This window comes from Miniopterus natalensis, chromosome 2 (assembly GCF_054644295.1).
Source record: "Miniopterus natalensis isolate mMinNat1 chromosome 2, mMinNat1.hap1, whole genome shotgun sequence".
Lineage (NCBI taxonomy): Eukaryota > Metazoa > Chordata > Mammalia > Chiroptera > Miniopteridae > Miniopterus > Miniopterus natalensis.
This window is the reverse complement of record NC_142082.1, coordinates 179,242,156-179,260,704: the sequence shown is the minus strand read 5'-3', so window position 1 is coordinate 179,260,704 and position 18,549 is coordinate 179,242,156. Positions and strand designations below refer to the sequence as shown.

General features: G+C 50.0%; 1 protein-coding gene across 4 annotated transcripts; it reads left to right on the top strand.

The window, feature by feature from the left end:
• The first annotated feature begins 4,393 nt into the window (after positions 1-4,393).
• TXN2 (thioredoxin 2) lies at positions 4,394-18,306 on the top strand. 4 transcript variants are annotated; one of them, XM_016222680.2, is made up of 5 exons: positions 7,295-7,575; positions 7,678-7,732; positions 7,860-8,122; positions 10,410-10,533; positions 17,712-18,306. In XM_016222680.2, the coding sequence occupies exons 1-5, from the start codon at positions 7,547-7,549 to the stop codon at positions 17,823-17,825; spliced, it is 585 nt and encodes a 194-aa protein (XP_016078166.2). In that variant the 5' UTR covers positions 7,295-7,546; the 3' UTR covers positions 17,826-18,306. The 4 variants fall into 4 exon arrangements, with proteins under 4 accessions (XP_087671040.1, XP_016078175.2, XP_016078166.2 ...); XM_087814914.1 differs by lacking the exons at positions 7,295-7,575; positions 7,678-7,732 and adding an exon at positions 4,394-4,506; XM_016222689.2 differs by lacking the exons at positions 7,295-7,575; positions 7,678-7,732 and adding an exon at positions 6,990-7,062.
• The last annotated feature ends 243 nt before the right edge of the window (positions 18,307-18,549 follow it).

The following is an 18,549-nucleotide window of genomic DNA, read 5'->3' as shown; positions in this document are numbered from 1 at the left end:
TTGCAGCCACCTGGGTACCTACACCATCTTGGAAATGATCGTCCGGCCCCATGTGACCTGTCCACGTGCAGCAGAGATGAGCTGTCACTGCCAAGCCCCGTCCAAATTTCACATTTATGAGCAAAATAAGTTTTGGGGTGGTTTGTTACACAGCAATGGATAAGTGGGATAGGCACCATGGAGCAAAATATAAAGGTGACTTAGTGAAGGTGAACTTGTATATCTGAATTAGCAATTGCTAATAAGCATATTACAAAGATAACTGCAGAACATGCTCATCCAGACACTCTACATAAAATATAGCTCTGGTGTTGGGCCATCTGATCTACCTACACTGAGGGATCAATTACAAAGAAAAGGGAAAGAAGTATGAGCAGGTTCAATAAAGGAAGACTGTGCCTGGAGACTCAGTGGGTACATGGTCTGTGGTTGCCTGAAATTAACTGGTGGAAACTCGGGAGCCCGATGTCTGTTTTTCCTTCAGGAAAACCAGAAGTAGCCCGCTAATTATCACATGCATATATATGCAAGTCAGCAAGACAAACAGGTATCTCACCGAGATTAAACACTCTGCGCTCGAAAAGGATTTGCCCCTGTGCAAAACTAAACTGGCCCAGCACAGCTGCCACTGATCAAAGAACCCTCCTCCAGCATCAAAAACTTCCCGATTTTGTCAGACACCATTGATATCAAGAAGTCATGTGGCAGATGGAAATATTACTGGATAATATATTGAACAAAAGAGCTCTTACATGAGTGTTTATGATTGGCATGCATGCCTGCCTTTGGAGAGCCCACTCAGCTTCCACCCAACTCTGGGGGGCCACCTACCATAGGGGCAGACACATGCAGGCTGGCCAGTCCATGACTGAGCCACAGTTAGACATGTGACCCAAACGGGGCTAATCAGAGTCTTGCCTGAGACTTGATATATGGACCTGGAGAGGGAGAAGGGCTTTCCGCTTTTTAGATTGTAAACCAAAGCTGTCTTCTTGTGACTGGTAGTAGCCATCCTTCCCACTGCACAGAGATGAAACCGACGTGCTGAGGGAAAGAGAACCAGGGGTGGAAAGTCCCAAGGGGCTCAGGCACAGTGTCTGGGCCCTGATCCCATCAGGGCCTGGGAAAGCCTGAGATAGCTGCTCCCTTGAACATACCAGTCATACGATTTAATAAGTCCTTTTTAGTGAGCTGGTCTGTGTTGGTTCCTGAGTACTGACTTATACAGACCTCAAGGAAGGACATTCTTGGGGGCAGGGTTAAGGGGCTTCCATTCACAGACCACCCAAGCTGAAGCCACCTCTCACTTGTCTTTCTTTTCTCCAACAAACATTTCCCCAGTGCCTATTGTGTTCAGGTGCAGGGTTAGGTCCTACATCAGTGGGTGATGGTGCTTCATGATACATTAAAGGTAGCAGTAAATGGTCTGTGCTGGGTATCTGAGGCTAAAATGGAGAGTCGGAGACTCAGAACCCTTTTCTGGTGAAGCTTGCAGTCCAGTGGGGAAAACAGATATGAGACAAGCAATGAGTCCTCAGGATACAGAAAGGAGAGGGTGCTGAGGGATCTCGTGAATGTCATGTCCTGATCTACTCCCTTCTGTTCCCACCTGTGACACTGTGATTCATAATAAGAAATATACATCTGGTCTTTGCCCTGTTTCTTTGTCCCCCTGTCCTGTCGTGGAGTCTCACCCTCATGACCTCACCTAAACCTAATTATCACTCAAAGGCCCCAGCCCCAAATACCATCATATTGAGGATCTAGGACCTGTGGTCAGAAGATCTGGGTGTGAACCTGCCCTCGCCGCGAACTAGCTGTGCGCCCTCGGTAAGTCGCATGATCTCTCTGAGACTTGGTTTGCACATCTGTAAACAGTGTCTGAGATGCCTACAGCCAGCCCCATTTTACAGAGGAGGAAGCCAAGCCTTAGATGGGTTACATCTTATTGCATGTAAGTGGCAGAGCCAGGATTCAAATCCAGGTCCATGAGAACCCAGAGCTGGCGTGTTCACCAACCTGGGTTCCACAGATCTAACGCCAGCGCACCTGAGCCCTACCTTCCCTGCACAGGTCTGTGATGTGCACCTCCAGCAAAGCCTATGAGACCTAGTGTGTACATTAAAGGGTACCTTTTCAAGGGGTTTTTACATGCTAACTCTTATTTACAGATAATGTTAAAGACACAGTAGAGCTGAGTTGTTAAGCATACACCTTCCAGGGCCAGTCTACCTGGGTTTGAGTCCCAGCCCTACCATTTGCTTGCTTGATTCATGGTCTAGGCTGTTATTTATCCTTTCAGGACCTCAGTTTCTTTCATTTGTAAAATGTGACTAATAATAGCATTTTGCTTACTGTGAGGAGAAACAGGAAAAGTGTTAGAACAGCTGTGAGGCACGTGGTAAGGACCACAGATGTGCTGTCTATTATTTCATTATTAGGAAAGTTCCTGACCTTTCTGTAGAGTAAGCATTGTTAGGACCTCATACAGATGGGCAGCAATGCCAGAGGGTTGACGGACTTGCCTGGGGGTACTCAGTGCCTTAGGGCTAAGCCCATTGAAGAAGTAATTGCAATTCTGGGCCCAAGGCTCATTTTTCTAACCCACAGCTGCCCCCTGTTCCAGGATGGGGCAGAGCAAACCAAAGGGCAAGGGCAGGAAAGAGGAAGAGTCCTTCTGTGCCTCCTTTCCCCAGCTTCGCACAGCTGTAGACACTGCCGGGCCCAGAAGAGTCGGGAACACGTGAGGAGCCTCACTCCAACAGTGCGCAGGGCCTGGAATGAGCCCCTCACTCTGCTGCCCCAGCCTGCATATGTCCACTGAGGGCACTGGCCTCGCAGTGGGGTGGGCAGCCGTGGGGGACAGCATACACCCACCCACATCACAGCCATGACACTCCAGATCTACCATCGCAGGACGAAGCTGCCACCAGTCTATGAATTGAGGGTTATGTTACTGTTCCAGTGCCAAGTCTTTTAAGTTCAGAAAGGAATGAGGGGACACTGGGTAATTGCTGGAAACAAGACAGAATGTGAACCACAACATAACATGAAACCAACTTCTTGAATTACAAAACATAGTTCCAGTTGTTCTGCAACAGTGTTTAAAAAAAACTACCATCAAGACGGAAACTGAAAACAAAAATACTCTACCACCTCCTGGAGAGGAACTCACTATCAGCTTAGACTGGGTGGCCCACCACCTCTCTCTGCATTTTGGGTTTTCAAGGTGTCTCCCTCCAGCCATGAAATCCTCAGACACGGGGTCAGGGAGAAGCACCCTAGGCCCTGCCCTCAGCCCTGCAGCCCTGAGGAAGCCTATGCCCCAAAGGATGTGCCCGGCTTGCCCGGCCCGCCGTGGAGCGGCTGAAAGAACCACACTGCCACCGTGTGGTCGCCTCTGCTTACAACCACTGCTGACAGCCCTGCCAACCGCTGCAATGTTTGAGCCCCATGCTGCCCTCCCACGGCCTAGACTGGCTGGCTGCTCCCTGGGGCTAAGTGGGAAAGAGGCGGCAGTCTAGACTTAAATCAGATCCCTGCTAGGGGCAATATAGCACCTTTAAGCTTCCACCTCCTACTATCTGGGTGACCCTGGACCCTATGTGCTTTGGTTTCCCCATGTGTAAGTTGGGGGCTGTAACAGTACCAACCTCAGAGGGTTGAAAGATTAAATGAGCCCGGCATGGCGTGGCTCAGTGGTTGAGCGTCGAACTAGGATCCAGGTGATTGGGGTTCGATTCCCGGTCAGGGCACATGCCCGGGTTTCGGGCTCGATCAATGACTCTCTCATCATTGATGTTTCTCTCTCTCTCTCTCCCTCTCCTTTCCTTTCTCTGAAATCAATAAAGATATATTTAAAAAAAAAAAAAAGAAGATTAAATGAGTTAGTACATGTGTGCTTAGAACAGTGTCAGGTGTTTGGTAACTTTTCAATCCATCAGTAGCTTTCAAACCCTTTGACCACGACCCACAGTAAGAAACACATTCTATATCACAACCTAGGACATACAGACATAGAAATAACATGAACAAAATAATACTTATAACATGCAGCATACTCTGATACTTTCAATTCTGTTTCTCTTTTCAAAGCTGATCACAACCCACTCAATTGATTCCATAAACCCACTGATAGCTCACATGTCAGAGTCTGAAAAACACTGCAATAAATACCAGACAGGTAGCAATAGAAGCTTTAGCTCAGGCTCCCAGTCCTGGCTTCCTTCCCTTCCCCTCACACCTGTGCCCTGAGCCCGCCTTGTGATTTGGCATACAAGCAACCCTATAGTTGAGGAGCCCCCTTGTGGCCTACTGTGAATGTCACCTTCTCCATGTGTCTCACAGGCTCTTTTTATCTGCAGGAGGGAAGGAGATTCATTCATCATTCATCAGGCACTGACAATGCACCAGGCCCCATACTCTGATCTTCCTGCAACCTCACAGCCCTGTGAAGAAGGCATCTTTCTTTCCATTTCTCAGATGAGAAGCCTGAGGCCAACAGAGGTAAAGTGACTATGGAATAAGACTAAATAGTACTGGTTCTCCTTTGGATTTGGAGTGTGAATTAAGCAAGGAAATTGGCCTTCCAGAAAATGCTGTGGAAATCATTAATAGGTGGCTGTGGAAGAAAAAGTGCTAGAGACACAGAAAAACAGAAATGAAAATGGACAGGGTGGAAGCACCCTGCCAGATGGCATCTGGCATTAGCAGGAACAGCTGCACCAAGGGATGCTGACCTCAGGAGAGCCAGGGGTACTCGGGGTCCTGCTGTGGATCACCACTGTTGGCTCCAGTCCTAGGTGGGGACAGAGGTAGAAGCAAGAGGTCAGATAAGGTGGAGAAGGCCATGCCTGCCAGGCCCTCACCTCGTCTCCTGCCTGCGATGAACAGGGGGCTTTATTAAGTAGAAGGCTGACATGGGGGCCAGGAAATGTGAACCTAGACCAAGTGTTCCCTCACCCCATCCCAGAAGAAGGTCCCGCCCAGCTGTGGCTGTGGCCCCACCCACCAGGGGAGTGAGGGAGGGAACCTGCCAAGTTGGACAGAGGACAAATGAATTGGGAAAAAACCCACATGGCAATGAATTAGGAAGGCAAAATGGGACCATGTACTGTGGTGGGGAAAACGGCATTTGGGGTGGGAAGATCTGATGTAGTCCCTGCTCTCTGAACAAATAATCAGGGTACCTACTGTGATGCACCGAGTCCTGAGGTAAGCAACAGAGAGACAGACGGAACCCTAGAAGCCAACAGTACAGTGAGGAGTGAGGGATAAAGAAACAGACGGCAAGAACAGAGTGCTGAGTGTGGTCTCCAGAGACGACGCTTAATCTGGTATCTGGAAGCATTTTCTCAGATGGAGGGAGAGTAGAGGGAAAAGCCTCCCAGTTATAGGGAAAAGCAACTGCAAAGTGCAGATGATGAAAGCATTCTAAGGGTCAAGGAGCCTGAGGATCCGCGACCCACTGTGGTTTTGTGCAAGAAGGAATTCAATTGCAAGCCAGCATAGACTTTAAAGTGAAAGTGATTTTATTAGTGAAGCAATGAGACAGAGAATGGGCGACCCCACAGATAGAGCAGCCCCCCCTTTAGTGGAATTTGCTTCCTCAGCTGAGATTTATTTAATCTGGGGTATAGGGTATTCACTAAGGGGGAGGAATATTCAAGATCTTCCGGAAAAGGGTGGAGATTTCTCTGCTCAGAGAGGTGATGAGTGGTCTAGGTGTTCAACCAAGTGGAGAGAGGAAAAAAACATTTCAAATTAAGCACAGGCAAGAATTTTTTTAAAATGGATTCACAGAACGATCAGAGGCACAAGCGGTTGTACAGGATCCAGGGGAGACAAGAGGTGGCTGTGACCCTGCCTGGGACACACAGATGCCTAGACCCTCATAGGGACAATGGGTGTTGTGGGGGAGGAACAAACTTTCCTCTGCCCTTAAGGTTCTTTCGGCTGGTCTAACAATCAAATGGACATAAAACAGATTAGCAACATAAAATGACCCAATTTCATACATATGTACGAGAACCCGCATACCTGAGAGTCAGAGATCCCCACCTGCAGGAGAGGTTGAGAGACAGGAAGGGAACAGGGGTACAGGAGACACTGACCGCGCGGCCGGCTGGCACCCCTGAACCAGGAGGGCCCCCTTCGATCCCGGTCAGGGCCGGTGTCTGGGTTTCGGGCTCGATCCCCAGTGGGGAGCAGGCAGGAGGCAGCCGATCAATGACTCTCCCTCCCTCTTCCTTCCTCTCTCTGAAATCAGTGAAAAACTAAAAGAAGACATTCTGACCTACGGATGAGGTAAGGTGCCTTGGGGGCTTCAGAGGGTCTTGCAAAATGATAAGAACAGACGTTTAGTAAATAGAAGTTTGCTAAAAAAAATTATCGCTGATAATCTCTTATTCAAATTCTTCTAGGTAGTTAAAGGGAGGGGCAGATGTTTCTCTCGAGCCTGAACCTAAAATTGCCCTCAGCTCACAACAATCCTCGTTACCATAGAAGCACATCCCTCATTTGTCAAATGGACGGGAAGAACCTTCTAGCACCTCTAGGAGTTTTGGGAAGACGGTGAATAAGGCGGCGCTGGTTGAACTTAAGGCAGACCGAGTTTGCAAACTCCAGAATCACCCCTCCCTTCCTCCCTTTTCTCCTCATAATACCTCGCCCGCGTTCCCGCCTCCTCTCACCTCCTCTTCCGGATCCTCCCCTTGGGCCCGCCCAACTCTTCCGGTCCCTTCCCTCCTCCCCCCCAGAGCTCCCGCCTTTTCCGGTTCCCTCCCCAAGGGCCCGCCCTGCCTTTTCCGGTCTCTTCCCGGGTCTCCAGAGCCCCTCTTTTCCGGTCCCTAACTGAGGCTCCGCCCCTTTAGCGGTGCCTTTCCCCGCCATTCCCATTGGCGGAAAATTCGAGCCACACCCTCCAGTGGTGGAGGGACGGGCCCCTGGTTGCCTGACCCCGGAAGTGACGATCAAGGCCCGCCTCTAAGGAAGTGACGGCAGAAGTGCCCTTGACAGGCGGGAGGGACGGGCTGTGCATCCCTCCGCTCGCGCTGCAGGGAGGTAGGAGGCCCGTGTGGGTGGCTGGAGGTGGCGTCGCGGCCGAGGCACGCCGCGGCCGCGTTCCTGCGGGGTCCGGCGGCCTAGTGGGCGGAGGCCTCAGCCGGAGGACCTGCCCTCCGGAGAGCTGGGGCCCCTGGTGGCGCCCGAGTTCCCCAGTCCCCTCCGCACACGCGTGCCTTCTTTTTTAGTTACCCCACACTCCTGTTCCTGTGCCTTTTAGCTCCTCCATGAATTGTTGTGGTTTCTCTTTCCTGATCTTTTACAACCACCCCCTTTTCCTTAATTTCCCATTAAACCACTTTTTAAAAAGTAATTGATAGAGTAAGGACTTTGCAGACGGCCTAGGGTCCCAATGTTGACTGTCCTGTAATAGTTGGGTTACTTTGGACGTGCTACAGCTTAACTCAGCCTCGGACCCTTATCTGTAATATGGGCAGTACTATATGTAGAAACTCTCCTCAAAAGCTGATATGGGAGGACTGTAATGCACGTGAGGCACTTGGTCCTTAGCAGGTACTTAGTAAATATGGGTTCCTGCCCCTCTTCTGTTGTAATAACACCGATACCCTGATTTCTTTTTGGTTGTCAACACAGTTTTCTTGTCCTGGTTTGCAGTTCCTTCTTCTCTTTGAGTCTCATCCTTCACTCACCTCTACTCCAGAAAGCTTATGTATGTCCTGGCATTTTGCTTCCAGCCCTGAATCTTGAGTCCCCTAGTACTCCCAAATACCTTTCTTTCTCTGGAATGTTGACTTACCCTTGTCTGCCACAGCTCTAACTGCCTCTTCCCCTCACAGATGGCTCAGCGACTTCTCCTGAGGAGGTTCCTGGCCTCTATCATCTCCAGGAAGCCCCCTCGAGGTCGGTGGGCACCCCTCACCTCCAGGGCTCTGCAGACCCCACAGTGCAGTCCTGGTGACCTGACGGTAAAACCCAGTCAAGCCCGGTCTTTATACACCACCAGAGCCTGTACAACAACCTTTAACATCCAGGATGGACCTGACTTTCAAGACCGAGTTGTCAACAGTGAGACACCAGTGGTTGTGGATTTTCATGCACAGTGAGTCCTGGGGTCCAGGAGAAGACTGGGGTGTCACTTGTTCAAATATTTTTGAGTGCCAGCTATGTCTCAGTACCATGTTTGATGCTTCTCATGCATAGACTCACTACAAATACTGGGGAGATCCAACCTGTGCTCTCAAAGATTGAGTGTAGTCTGGTAGGAGACAGACCAGTAAACAGTCTGTAAAACTTTCTGTGATTAGTTCTGGGAAACATTTGTGTTCTGTATCTCACTGCCCGAATATCTCAGTCATCTTCAGCTTGGACCAAAGCAGGAAAAATATAACTATAGCATCACCTGGCTTTTGGTGTATACCAGTTCTTGGCCCTGCAGATAAGTTGATTTTATTTTAACATCTTACCACCCACACTGGGAAGGGATGGCTAAAAGTTTTCATTGCCACCACAGTGGTGCCCAAGTGTGCAGGAAATGGGCAGGAATTTCTCTTCAGTGCTGTATGAGTTTGTTTTCAGGATATTTAAATGCCTATGGCCTACTAACTTTTAGCATAGCCTTCTTCATTTCCAGACCTTTGGGGCCTGGCTACAAAATAACTGGACAAACCCCTCAGAATGAGACACTCTAGAAGGAGCCAGTATAGCCTGAATTACAAGTTGGGAGGCTTTCTGCACAGATCTCTGACAGATTCTTTTGCTTTCTTTCCTGTTCTTTCTCTGACTCACCATGTCCCCCTTGGCAGGCCATTTGATGTCCTTGTGCTTCCCTTTCTTTACTTGAAGTAGGAGATAAGGTTCTTGCACACTGGGTTTTTAGGTGTTATAATTTCATTAACTGAAATCTCTGAGTGGAAAGGATTTTAAAGGCTGAAAATAAAATAGGAGTCATCAGCCAGGGGTTCATGGAAGGCAGAGCTGTTCTGCTTCCTGGTATAGTGAGCACTCCAGAGAGGGTTTCCAAAATGAATGATAATTGGGATGATGCAGGGTGTGAATTTATTCAGTCAGTGCCAGGAACTGTCCTTAGTGCCATATACTTCGGGGTGACAGCCTGTTCTTGAAAGCTCTCTACCTAGCCCTAGCTAATTTGACTCAGTGGTTAGAGGGTTGGCCTGCGGACTGAAAGGTCCCAGGTTCGATTCCAGCCAAGGGCACGTACCTCGGTTGCAGGCTCGCCCCACTTGGGGTGCCTGTGGGAGGCAACCAATTGATGTGTTTCTCTCACATCCATGTTTCTCTCTATCTCCCTTCCACTCTCTCTGAAAAGCAGTGGAAAAAATACCCTCAGGTGAGGATTTTTTAAAAAAAAAGCTCACCACCTAGAGGGAAATACCTGTGTTTAGCAATAGCCACTGACGCAGGGCCTGGGAAATCACAGAGTAGCCTAGGGCTAAAAGAACACACTTGGAACACAACCTTGGGTTGCAATCCCAGCTGTACTGCTCACTTGCTTTGTGACCTTGCACAAGTTTCTTAACTTGTGTGGGTCTCCATTTCTCAGTTTTCTTTTCCTTTGCAGGGTGGAGGGTTCAGTGTAGCGAAATTCAAGAAGGCCCTGGCACAGTGACTGGCCTGTTTAGACACTCCTTAGCCATTGGTTCCTCCTCCCTTTAGTTCTGAGTCCCTGAGGTGTTCCAAGTAATTCTACAGCTTACAAAGCATGTTATCCACGATGCCTTAGTCGATTTCTCATCACAGCTCTGAGAGGCATATTTCTCTTTCAAATGAGGAAACTGGACCCCAGAACGATCAGCTGCTTGGTGAGGAGCTTCTCTCTGAATCCAAACCTTTTAACCTCAACCCCTGTATTTTTCTATATGACAATGCATTTCTTTTATTTCTTTTATTTTTTTTAATATATCTTTATTGATTTCAGAGGGAGGAAAGGAGAGGGAGAGAGAGAGATAGAAACATCAATGATGAGAGAGTCATTGATCGAGCCCGCAACCCGGGCATGTGCCCTGACCAGGAATCGAACCCTGATCGCCTGGATCCTAGGTGGACCCTCAACTGCTGAGCCTCGCCCGGCCAGGCACAATGCCTTTCTTTTAGATATGTTGAAGTAAGTGAAATAACTTTTATAAGAGTCTTAGGATGAGGCCTGTGTTTTAGAAGTGAGGGACCTGTGAGAACTCCCCATTTGCAGAGTCTCCTGGCATTACCATTTGGCATGTCAACATTGCAGGTTAATATTCAAACACTGTAAACAGAGGTAATAAGGGCAAACATCCCTCAGAAAGATGTGCGTCAAGGGCATGCTCTGGGGAGACCATAGATCAGTTGGTGAGTGCTTTTGTGACAGGATGCTTCCTTTCTTCCCTTCTGAGGTGGTGTGGTCCCTGCAAGATCCTGGGGCCAAGGTTAGAGAAGGTGGTGGCCAAGCAGCATGGAAAGGTGGTGATGGCCAAGGTGGATATTGACGACCACACAGACCTCGCCATAGAGTATGAGGTATGAATTGGCAGGGGATTGCTGCAGGGCAGTTGGTTTGGGGAAATGCTTGGGGCCACAGAATAGCTAATGCAGGAGATGGATGTCTTGGGAACAACAAGGTAGCCACTAAGGGGAGCTGTTTTGGTTTTTCTAGAGCTCTCAGGAATTCAGAGCACTTTGCAGAGGCGACTCCATTGAACCTCTGAGCCACGTGTCTCTCTTTCCCACCTTTAGGAAGTAGAATGCAGGACCCAAAATACCAGATGGTTCTCTGCATTTCCAGACATTGATGCATTCCTTCATTCCTGAATTCATTCAGTCAGCAGTCGTTTGTGAGCCCTACAGTGTGCCAGGCATTCGTGACTCTGGCACAGATAAGATGAACTCCTTGTCCCCAAGCAGCTCTTAGTCTAGTGGAATAGGACAAGTAGGCATATCATTTCCATGTAGGACGAGAAGTGCTGAGAGAAGAGACGCATGAAAAAACGGACTGATTGTACCTGAGGGTGAGGGGTAGAGGGGCAGGGAAGTCATCACATTAGCGGGACCCTCCCAGCAGAGACAGGAAGGATGCATGGTGAAGGAGGAGGGGCTGAGAGCACAGCATACCAAGGGCACGACGTAGGCTAATACATTTGACTTGCTTGTGTGTTCATTCAGCAGTTGTTTATTTAGGGTCCCTTAAACACCAGGTGCTGTTACTTGGTGCTGAGGATATGGCAGTGAAAAAAACTGACAAAATCTTGCCTTCCTAGAGCCTACGTTCTGGTATTTTAGATTAGGGTTGGCAAAGTTCTCTAAAGGACCAGGTAGTACTTATTTGAGGCTTTTAGGGCATTGGTCTCTGTTGCAAATACTCAACTGTCATTGTAGCACTGAAGTGGCCTTTGACAGTATATAAACAAATGAGCTTAGTTGTGTGCAGATAAAACTTGATTCACAAAAACACAGCAGGCTGGGTTTGCCTAGTTCCCTGATCCCTGTTTTAGATGCTAAGTGCAATGGAGAAAAAGAAATCCGAAAGCGAGGATGGGAGTGCTAAGCCTGGGTCTGGGGAGGGTTTTGTTTTTAAAAGGGTGGGCTAGGGAGAGCCACGACGAGAAGCTGACATCTGACTAAGACCTGGAGGGAGTAAGGATTGAACCATGCAGTTATTTGGAAAAGCAGTCCAGGCAGAGCAGACATCAAATGCAAAGGCCGTGGTCTCACAGGTTTGCTTGCAGACCTGTGTGCCTGGAGCAGAGCATGATTAAATTACCAAGCCAGGTGTTGATATTTAGAACTCAGAAAGTTTCACATGAAAATCCAGATTTCTGTTTTCTCTGGGAACATGTGGATCTGCCAGAGTGAACCACCACCCCTCCCTCCTTTAGGTAACAAGTGACTGAAAGAGTGGGCCCCTTTCTTAGAATTTGGAAGTTCAGGATCAACTCTTCCTAGCTAGGTCGGGTAGAGATGCGCATCTTCCAGCCTGTCCTGTGGCAGAAAGTGTGTGTTGGGGAATGGGGGGAGGTAGCCTATTGAGCTGGGGCTGGGAGGGATCACCTGAAGGAAAATCAGGCTGTTCTGACCAGAGGCAAAGGAAATAGATACTGGGCAGGCAGAGCCACTGATAACTACTGCTGTTGGTTGGGGGATGTTACCAAACTAGACCATCCATGGTACTAGGGCACCATGGCTGCTTACAAGAGCTTGGGTGGGGAGATGAATCACTGGTGGTTGTTTTTTCAAAAGCTCTCCCACTGATCAGTCAGTCAAAGGGGCACTTGTCTGACCATTTAGATGCCCCTAGGTCCCTACTTGTCCATCTGTCCCCCAGAGACCCGTAGCAGCTATGAGAGTGAGGGTGTGGCCTTCTGATGTGAGCTTAGGGCTGGAGCGCCTGGGCATCCCCAGGGTGATGGGCAGGCTTAAGATGTCTTAGGCTCCCTCCTGGCACTGCCCAACACCACAGCTTCAGCCTCAGCCAGTGGAACCTCAGCAGACACATCTTGAGCACCAACCATGTGCCAGGAACTGCGGTAACTGGTGCAGACGTAAACAAGAGTAACCCAGTCCCTGCCAACGGCGGTCACACTGGTGCTGAAAGCTCCCAAGACCACCCCACCTGCATTCTAGGGGGCCTGGTGATGTAGGGCTGGGTACCACAGTCCTGTGTTAAGCCTAGAAAATGAGGGGCGGGGGGCCTCTTATAAGTTCTCTCTCCTTCCTCTGTCTACTGTCCAGAGAGCGCTCACAGGTCACGCAGAAAGACCCTGAGGCTGCTGGACCCAGTCACCTGAGCCTAGCCTACTTGTTTTGCCAAGCCCTGGGCAGATGTCATTGCAGACTTGGGAAGCTCCAACAAGGGTGCTTCTTGACTCCTCCCCAGCCCTTCCTTCCTTCACACCCGTTCTTTTGGAAGAGAGCCTGAGGAAGAAGTTTTAGCTAAGGGATCCATAGTACCTCCTGGGATAGCTTCCTCCGGGGCCTGAAGTGCTTTTCCAAATGTTGGATGACTTGTTGGAGAAACTGCTTAAAATTATGTGCACAGAATTAGGCACCTCTTCCCGGCACCCCGTCCTATGCCCAGCACACCCTCAGGATGGCTGTCTTTCCTCACACAAATGCCCCTCCTTCACACCCTGCTTGTTGTGCTTCAGTCAGCTGCCCACCCTAGAATTTCACTGTCTCCCAAAGGAGAGGGACGGAAAAGTCACTCGGGACCCTGGGGTGTCAGCGTTCGTTGCCAGCCCCGCCCCCAGACTCTGCGCTGCCCTGGCTTGGGCATGAAGCGCTCTGTTCTCCCGCCTCCCAGGTTCCCACTGAGTGGCTCGGGTTGCCCGGATCCTTCAGACCTCCCCACTAGGGGAGACGGTGGATCCAGATGTAGACCCTTACTTATTTATTATTATTATTATTATTTTTAATCCTCACACGACGATATTTTTTCCATTGCTTTTTTTGAGAGAGAGAGAGAAACACTGATAAGAGAGGCATTGACTGGTTGCCTCCTACATGAGCCCCTTCCAGGGCCTGCAACTGAGATGCCTGCCCTTGACCAGTATTGAAACCACAACCCTTCAGTCCACAGGCCGACGCTCCAACTGAGAAAAACCGGCCAAGGCTTCACCTGTAACCTTAGCATCCAGACACAGCCACTGCCAATTTGGGGGTACTTCATTTGGGCTGTTTCATTTTTTTTTTTTTAATGTTCCATGTAACTTCATAGACAGTTCATAGCTAGAATGTACTATCCTTCAATCATTACCATATCCCCACATTTTGAAAACCTTCTAAATCACTGCTTCTCAAACACGAATATGACCTGGGATGTTGAAAAGCAGACTGTGATTCAGTAGGTCCAGGGAGGGCCCAAGATTCTGCATTTCTTTTTCTTTTCTTTTTTTTTCCTAATATATCTTTATTGATTTCAGAGAGAGGAAGGGAGAGAGATAGAAACATCAATGGTGAGAGAGTCATTGATCGGCTGCCTCCTGCACACCCCCTGCTGGGGACCAAGCCCGAAACCCGGGCATGTGCCCTGACCAGGAATCAAACTGTGATCTCCTGGATCCTAGGTCGATGCTCAGCCATTGAGCCACTCCCGGCGGGCAAGATTCTGCATTTCTAACAAGCTTCCAGATGATGCCACTGGGGAGTCTGGGACCAAACATCAAAGAGCACAAGTTCTGAAGCCATGGGCTGGCCTCAGGGTCACGGTGCTCTTGTAAAGGCCCTTTTCACCTGCTGCCACAGCACAGGCTGCCTGTCAGCCAGAGGGTTCACTCCTGGGTTTGGACAAATGTGTAGTGACGTGTATCCACCATTATAGTATCATAGAGAACACTTTGGCCATCCTAAAAATACCCTGTGCATCCCTTTTCTTCCCTCCTTCCCATGAACCCCTGGCAACCACTGACCTGACTGTCTCCATAGTGTCGCCTTTTCCAGAATGTCACAGAGTTGGATTTGATTTTTTCAGTAGTACTTTTTCCAAGAATCCTCCTGTATCTAAAAGGTTTTACAAAGCATTTGGGGTTTCTCATTTGATATCCTTGTAGTGCTTCCCTACTCATGCTTCCTAACCCTGTGGGGACTCAGTATTTGTCTCCAGTTCCTTGTTCTTGGGCCAAGGTGTGATGTGATTAGATCACTGCTTCATGGACAGTGAAGTCAGACATCTCGTTTCGAATCCCTTCTCTACCCCTTGTCACTCAGTCTTCATACCTCAGTCTTCTCATCTCAAAAATGGCCCCAACTTGAGGCAAGAATGTATGAGATAGCATGCACAAGTGGTTAGTATCTTCCCTAACACTTAAAAAGCACCCGGTATGTGGCAGCTGGTGTGACAGTGACCTCTCCCTTTACGTTAGTTCTGCAGTTAGCTAAGAGAGGGTCACCAGTCTCTTGCACAGCCTAGCACCATGCCTGTCCCTAGGTAGATCCTTAACAGTTCACAAATGGAGGAAACTAGGTGAGAAGGGAGAAGACTTGGGGACATTGAGCTCAGTGGCAGTACAGCTGTGTGGGCTGCAGGTTAGTGGGAAGAGACCATACACATGCACACACACACACGCCCCTGCCCTGAGTTCTCAAGGTCTTTAGCCAAGAGTGGGAGGCTTCAGGTGGCTTCATGGCACACAAGGAGAGGCAGCACATCTTAGCACATCTTTCATCTGCCCTCCAGCCCCTCCAGCCCCTCCACCCTCAGTGCTGCCAGAATGGAGAACGGTGCTGAATCCTGGCTTCACCACTGCCCCTCTTATACTCACATCACCACTCCCGAAGGATGCTCTTCCACTTACGGCACCATTTATAGGCACCGACCCCTCCCAATCTGTGAGCCAAACTCAGGCCAGCAAAGCCACATCCTTGGGGTTGAGGGAAGCCCAATTACAGCCCAGCCTCCCTGCAGTGTCCAGAAAACCCAGCCTTTGACAAGCCTGTGGCTGTGTGTATGTGTGCGCATGTAGGCTTAAACTTCAAAAAATGCCCTTGATGAGTAATGACTAGACCTTGGTTGTCATGAAAATACAGTCATGGCGTGTGTGCTGTACGCCCAGCTGCTGCACGGTCCGCATGTACAAGCATATGTGGGACTTGTACAAGTATGATCGTAACAGGACTCACTCGTCTAGAGTTCTTGAGGAAAACAGTCCACTTCAGGCCTGCTTAGAGGACACGTGAAGACAATTAGGTCACTTCACATGCAATCACATACAGCTTTTGTTTCTACTGAGAAACAGGACAAAGCCTTGGCCAGGTGGCTCAGATGGTTAGAGCGTCATCCCAACACACCAAGGCTGTGTTTTTGATCCCCTGATCAGGGCACGTTCAAGAATCAGCCAAAGAATATAAAGATGAGTGGAACAACAGATCGAAGTTTCTCTCTCCTCCCCCTCCCCCCCCCCAAGGTTAATGAATTAAAAACAAACAATCAAAGATTGATACTTAAAAAGAGAGGACAGGGTGGGATCCAGCAAGGGAGAGGTTGAAGTTAGTGCTTACAAGTTACCAGGTTAGGGCCGCTGCCTTCACAGACCACTAGAGGGGGCAAAAGAATAAATCACCCGCCACGTTCTCTGTCAGACTGCATAGCCTCAGTGCTCATGGGCATCCTGGAGCAAGGTTTTCTGGGCCCTGTGGGTGCCTGAAGACAGAGCAAGCCACGTGCTAGACCCTTGCACTTCATGCCAGAGTCAAAAATGACAAGGACAGGAACCAGTGACATGTGTGGTCAGCCCACTGCCAGATGGGTCTGCCCATATATGCCACCCACATCAGCCTCAGACGGGTCCTTGATGGGGCCTGAAGACACGGGGACAGGGACTGTGTCATCTTACCTGCTGCGCTTGGCCCCAAAGCCCATTAGGAGCGGGTTGGAAGGTCTGCCACATGCAGTCTGTGAATGGCCTTCGGTTCTTTCTTTGTAACTGACATACGTACAGTTACAACATTGTAAATCTTAAGGCTGACTCCTCAGGACGACTCATGGGCAGGACAGCACTCAGGATATTTGAAGACCTAGGATGTTTGTCTAAATCACTGTTGTTACTTTGTAGTTAACTTATGTGTAAGAAAAGTCTGTGTTTATCTTGTTCTGTTTATGTATATTTTTGAAAATGGCCACCAGTGCCAGGGAACAGAAAATGCTCAATGCCAGAGCACCATGGGCCTTATTTACATACCATGTAATCTCTACAGGTCCCCTGAGGGAGCTTGAGAAGACACTGAATTCATAGGCCAAGAATGTTGCCTCCAACCCCCATAATAAATAAACGTCAGATCATATGTGGCTGAGCCCTCTTCCCACACTGTCCAGCGCAAGTCAGTGACTTTCTGGACCCTGTTAACCATCACGGCCTTGAGCTCAAGTGGCTCTCGGGGCCTTGTGTTAGACTTTCCTGACCTCCCCTTGGCAGCCACCATTTGCTGAGTGCCCACTGTGTACCAGGCACTGTGCCAGGTTCTAACACTGTCGATAGCCCTGCCAGGTGCAGGGTGCTGTCTGGGAGTGCACACACCCTTTCATTCAGCCCCCACACCCTCTCATGTAAGTACCGTTAGTCTCCCCCATTTGCTGATGATAACACTGATACTTAGTGATGAAGTGGCTCGCCCAGAGGGGGGTCAGCAGCTCCAGAGCCCAAGCTCCTAACCACTCAGCTTTGTATGTGACCCTTTAAGTCCTAATCTAAACCAACAAGGCAGAAACCACCACCCCTGTCTGATGGAAGAGGGCACTGAGGCTCTGAAGGAGGTGTGACCTGGCCAAGGCCCCCAGGCAGTGAGCCACAAAGCTGGGATTCAGACTCCCATCTCCTGGTCTCCCCTGTGCCAGGCTGCCCTTCAGGAAAGTTCTTTAGCCCCCCAGCTCCACCCTGCCCCCGGCCGGCCTGCAGCTGCATGGGTTATTTTCATCTCCTGTCATTCTAGCCAAACCACTGGGCCAGTGAGTCAGTCATGCGGTTGGGGGGGAAGGGTACTTCTGGGAGCCCACAGTGGAAAAGTCTCTCCGGGGGGGGGGGGGGGGGGTAGAACTCCAGGCCTGCAGCACCCCAGCAGCACCCCTGCAGCAAGGGAAGAGGCCCGCCCATGGCTGTGGGCAGTCACCCCTGCAGAAGCCTCCAGCCTCCCCCACAAGGGCTTGGGAACGGTGATTGAAGAGCTCATGTCACCTCGGAATGACTTATCTCCCTTATCCTGCCATCCAGGTGTCGGCGGTGCCCACCGTGCTGGCCATCAAGAATGGGGATGTGGTGGACAAGTTCGTGGGCGTCAAGGACGAGGACCAGCTGGAGGCCTTCCTGAAGAAGCTGATTGGCTGACAGGCAGGATAGGCCCTGGTTGCTCTTGCCCGCCGCCGGGGAGAACTCAGTCCTGGGCGGGCCCTCCCCACCTCCCTCCTGTCTGGCCCCCGAGGGCCCGTGTTTGGAGGCCAGGCCTCCAAGCTCGGATCCTCCAGTGCTTCCAGCCCGGCTGACTGCCAGGGTGGCCGCAGAGGAGTGGTGCTGCTGCTGATCTGGGGACAGCTGTCTTCCCACCCACTCTCCCTGTGTCTGCTTCCTCTCGGGCTGTCACAGTCTTGAGATGCTTGGAGAGAGCCCCGGGCCAGCCCTCCATTGCTATCCCAGCAGTGACAGTTTGGTCTCTCATCTCCCCCTCCCCTCTGATCCCAACCCTGGTGCCTGGCTCATCCACCTCCTGCATTTTTCTTTCCTGCTGTTTTGTAAAAAGAAACCCAAACAAGTGAGAGTAATATATAATTCTCTCATGTTTTGTAGGTCTATAATAAAGAACTTTATGTGATCCCTTCTACCTCCTGCTGTGAACAGACCCTGGGCCCCACATAAATTACTCCACAGCCACTCCCACCCTCAGAGAGCCACCTCCCTTCTCCCCTCCCTCCCAGGCACAAGGGCTGTGAACACATTGAGTTGGGGGAGTCCTGCGGACTCTGGAAGTCCACCCTTCCTCACCATTAGCTGGCCCTTTGGTTCTCTGAGCAGAAGGCTGTACTGTGAACAAACTGGACCAATAAAACAGGTTTGC